This window comes from Phytophthora parasitica (assembly GCF_000247585.1).
Source record: "Phytophthora parasitica INRA-310 unplaced genomic scaffold supercont2.1, whole genome shotgun sequence".
NCBI lineage: Eukaryota > Oomycota > Peronosporomycetes > Peronosporales > Peronosporaceae > Phytophthora > Phytophthora nicotianae.
In genome coordinates this window covers 835,207-836,739 of record NW_008634126.1, presented here as the reverse complement: position 1 = coordinate 836,739, position 1,533 = coordinate 835,207, and the positions used below count along the sequence as shown (strand labels likewise).

At 48.2% G+C, this 1,533-nt stretch overlaps 1 protein-coding gene across 1 annotated transcript; it reads left to right on the top strand.

Moving 5' to 3' along the window:
• Nucleotides 1-308: 308 nt before the first annotated feature.
• Nucleotides 309-1,196, top strand: PPTG_00200 (hypothetical protein; the record flags this gene model as incomplete). Its single annotated transcript, XM_008891568.1, has 1 exon — nt 309-1,196. The coding sequence occupies one exon, from the start codon at nt 309-311 to the stop codon at nt 1,194-1,196; it is 888 nt and encodes a 295-aa protein (XP_008889816.1).
• Between the last annotated feature and the right edge of the window lie 337 nt (nt 1,197-1,533).

The window sequence follows — 1,533 nt, the reverse complement described above, 5'->3', positions numbered from 1 at the left end:
GTTCTTCAGTTATTAAACTGTCAGTTTTGGGAGGCGTTTTACTCCATAGGATACTTATGGATGGATTTGGGCGAGGTGAAACAGTTTAAGAGTACTGTATCTCTAGTACGATTGGCTGTTCAAATTGCATATCTTTATCTGATCCGAATCGAAATGGAGGAGTTTAACGATCCGACTCGGGATGGGTTTGCTTTAGAAATAGGGCTCTCCAGGAGATAGCCTCTGTTATCACAACCAACTCAGTCTCATTCCAGTTCTTACCTTTAGCCGCTCAAGTCACCCAAGATCCAGCTGCACTACTTTAGAAGATGAAACTTCTCCAATCTGTCTCCCTCGTTTCTGCGATGGCAACGTTAGTGAACGGTTTTTCGTTCTCTACAATTACTGGCGAATCTTCGCCGTCGAAAGGACTCATTGATGACACCGACCTGACACCCGATGAAGAGAGTCGCATCTACGGCGGATCTAATGCTGACATCAGCAAGTACTCCTACGTGGCAAAATTGATTCCTGGCGATGCGGAGGATGTATTGCTGTGTGGTGGCACGCTAATTGCCCCCCAGTATGTTCTCACGACTGTGTATTGCCTCGGGTGGTTCCCGCTTGACTTACACGTATCGCTTGGAAGTCAGAAGAGTAAACATAAAGGCTCTCCAAAGTCGGAGCGGATTCGTGCCGTCGAGATTTTCCGTCATCCGTCGTTCAACTCTACGTGGTACACGTATGACGTGGCGGTCATTAAACTCGAGAAGCCCTCGACTCATAAACCAGCACGTCTCACTGGTGCTGATGGATCGGACGCGAAGGCTGGCACAATCGCTACTGTCTTTGGGTGGGGGGAGATTAGCAAGGAAAAGAATGCTGAAGCTCTCCAATCTGTGGCTGCCAAAATTATCCCCGACGATGAGTGCAGCAAGTATGCCATTGACACCGATGTCACGTTGTGTGCTGGTACCGAACGTGGGAAAGGCTTTTGTGGCGGAGACTTCGGCGCCCCCCTTATTTCCAAAGGCGTGGTCGTGGGGATCGCATCCACTTTTCCTGGTGAGGCCAATGATTGTGGCGAACTACCTGGAATGTACACGCGTGTCTCCCACGTGCTTGACTACATCAACGATGTAGTGAATGGTGGCTCCACAGGTAATGTTACCGACTCGCCCCCGCTGAATGAATTTACCGCGGGAGGATCTCAGTAACCACGTTGAAAACACCTTAACAAGGCTAGAAGGCTAAATGAAAGGACGTTATGGGGAAATCACTCTTCTTTTCTTGGTTGTTCGCATGTTCTAGACGCTGCGCATTCTCTTCCATTCAACAGAAATCAAATACTTTCTATTGTATGTAATAAATGGAACAACCTCCATATGTCAAAGTGCAGTTTCTCCTGGCGTCTTGTATTTACTACTGCGACCTACTACAAGAATTCTTTAGCAGTGCCAAGGTCAAGATGACGAGGAAGTCAAGTTTTGGAGTGTCCTAGGCTTGTAGGGGCGGTGTAGTGGCTGGTTTGAGTCCAAGCCTTGTCCACTGCAC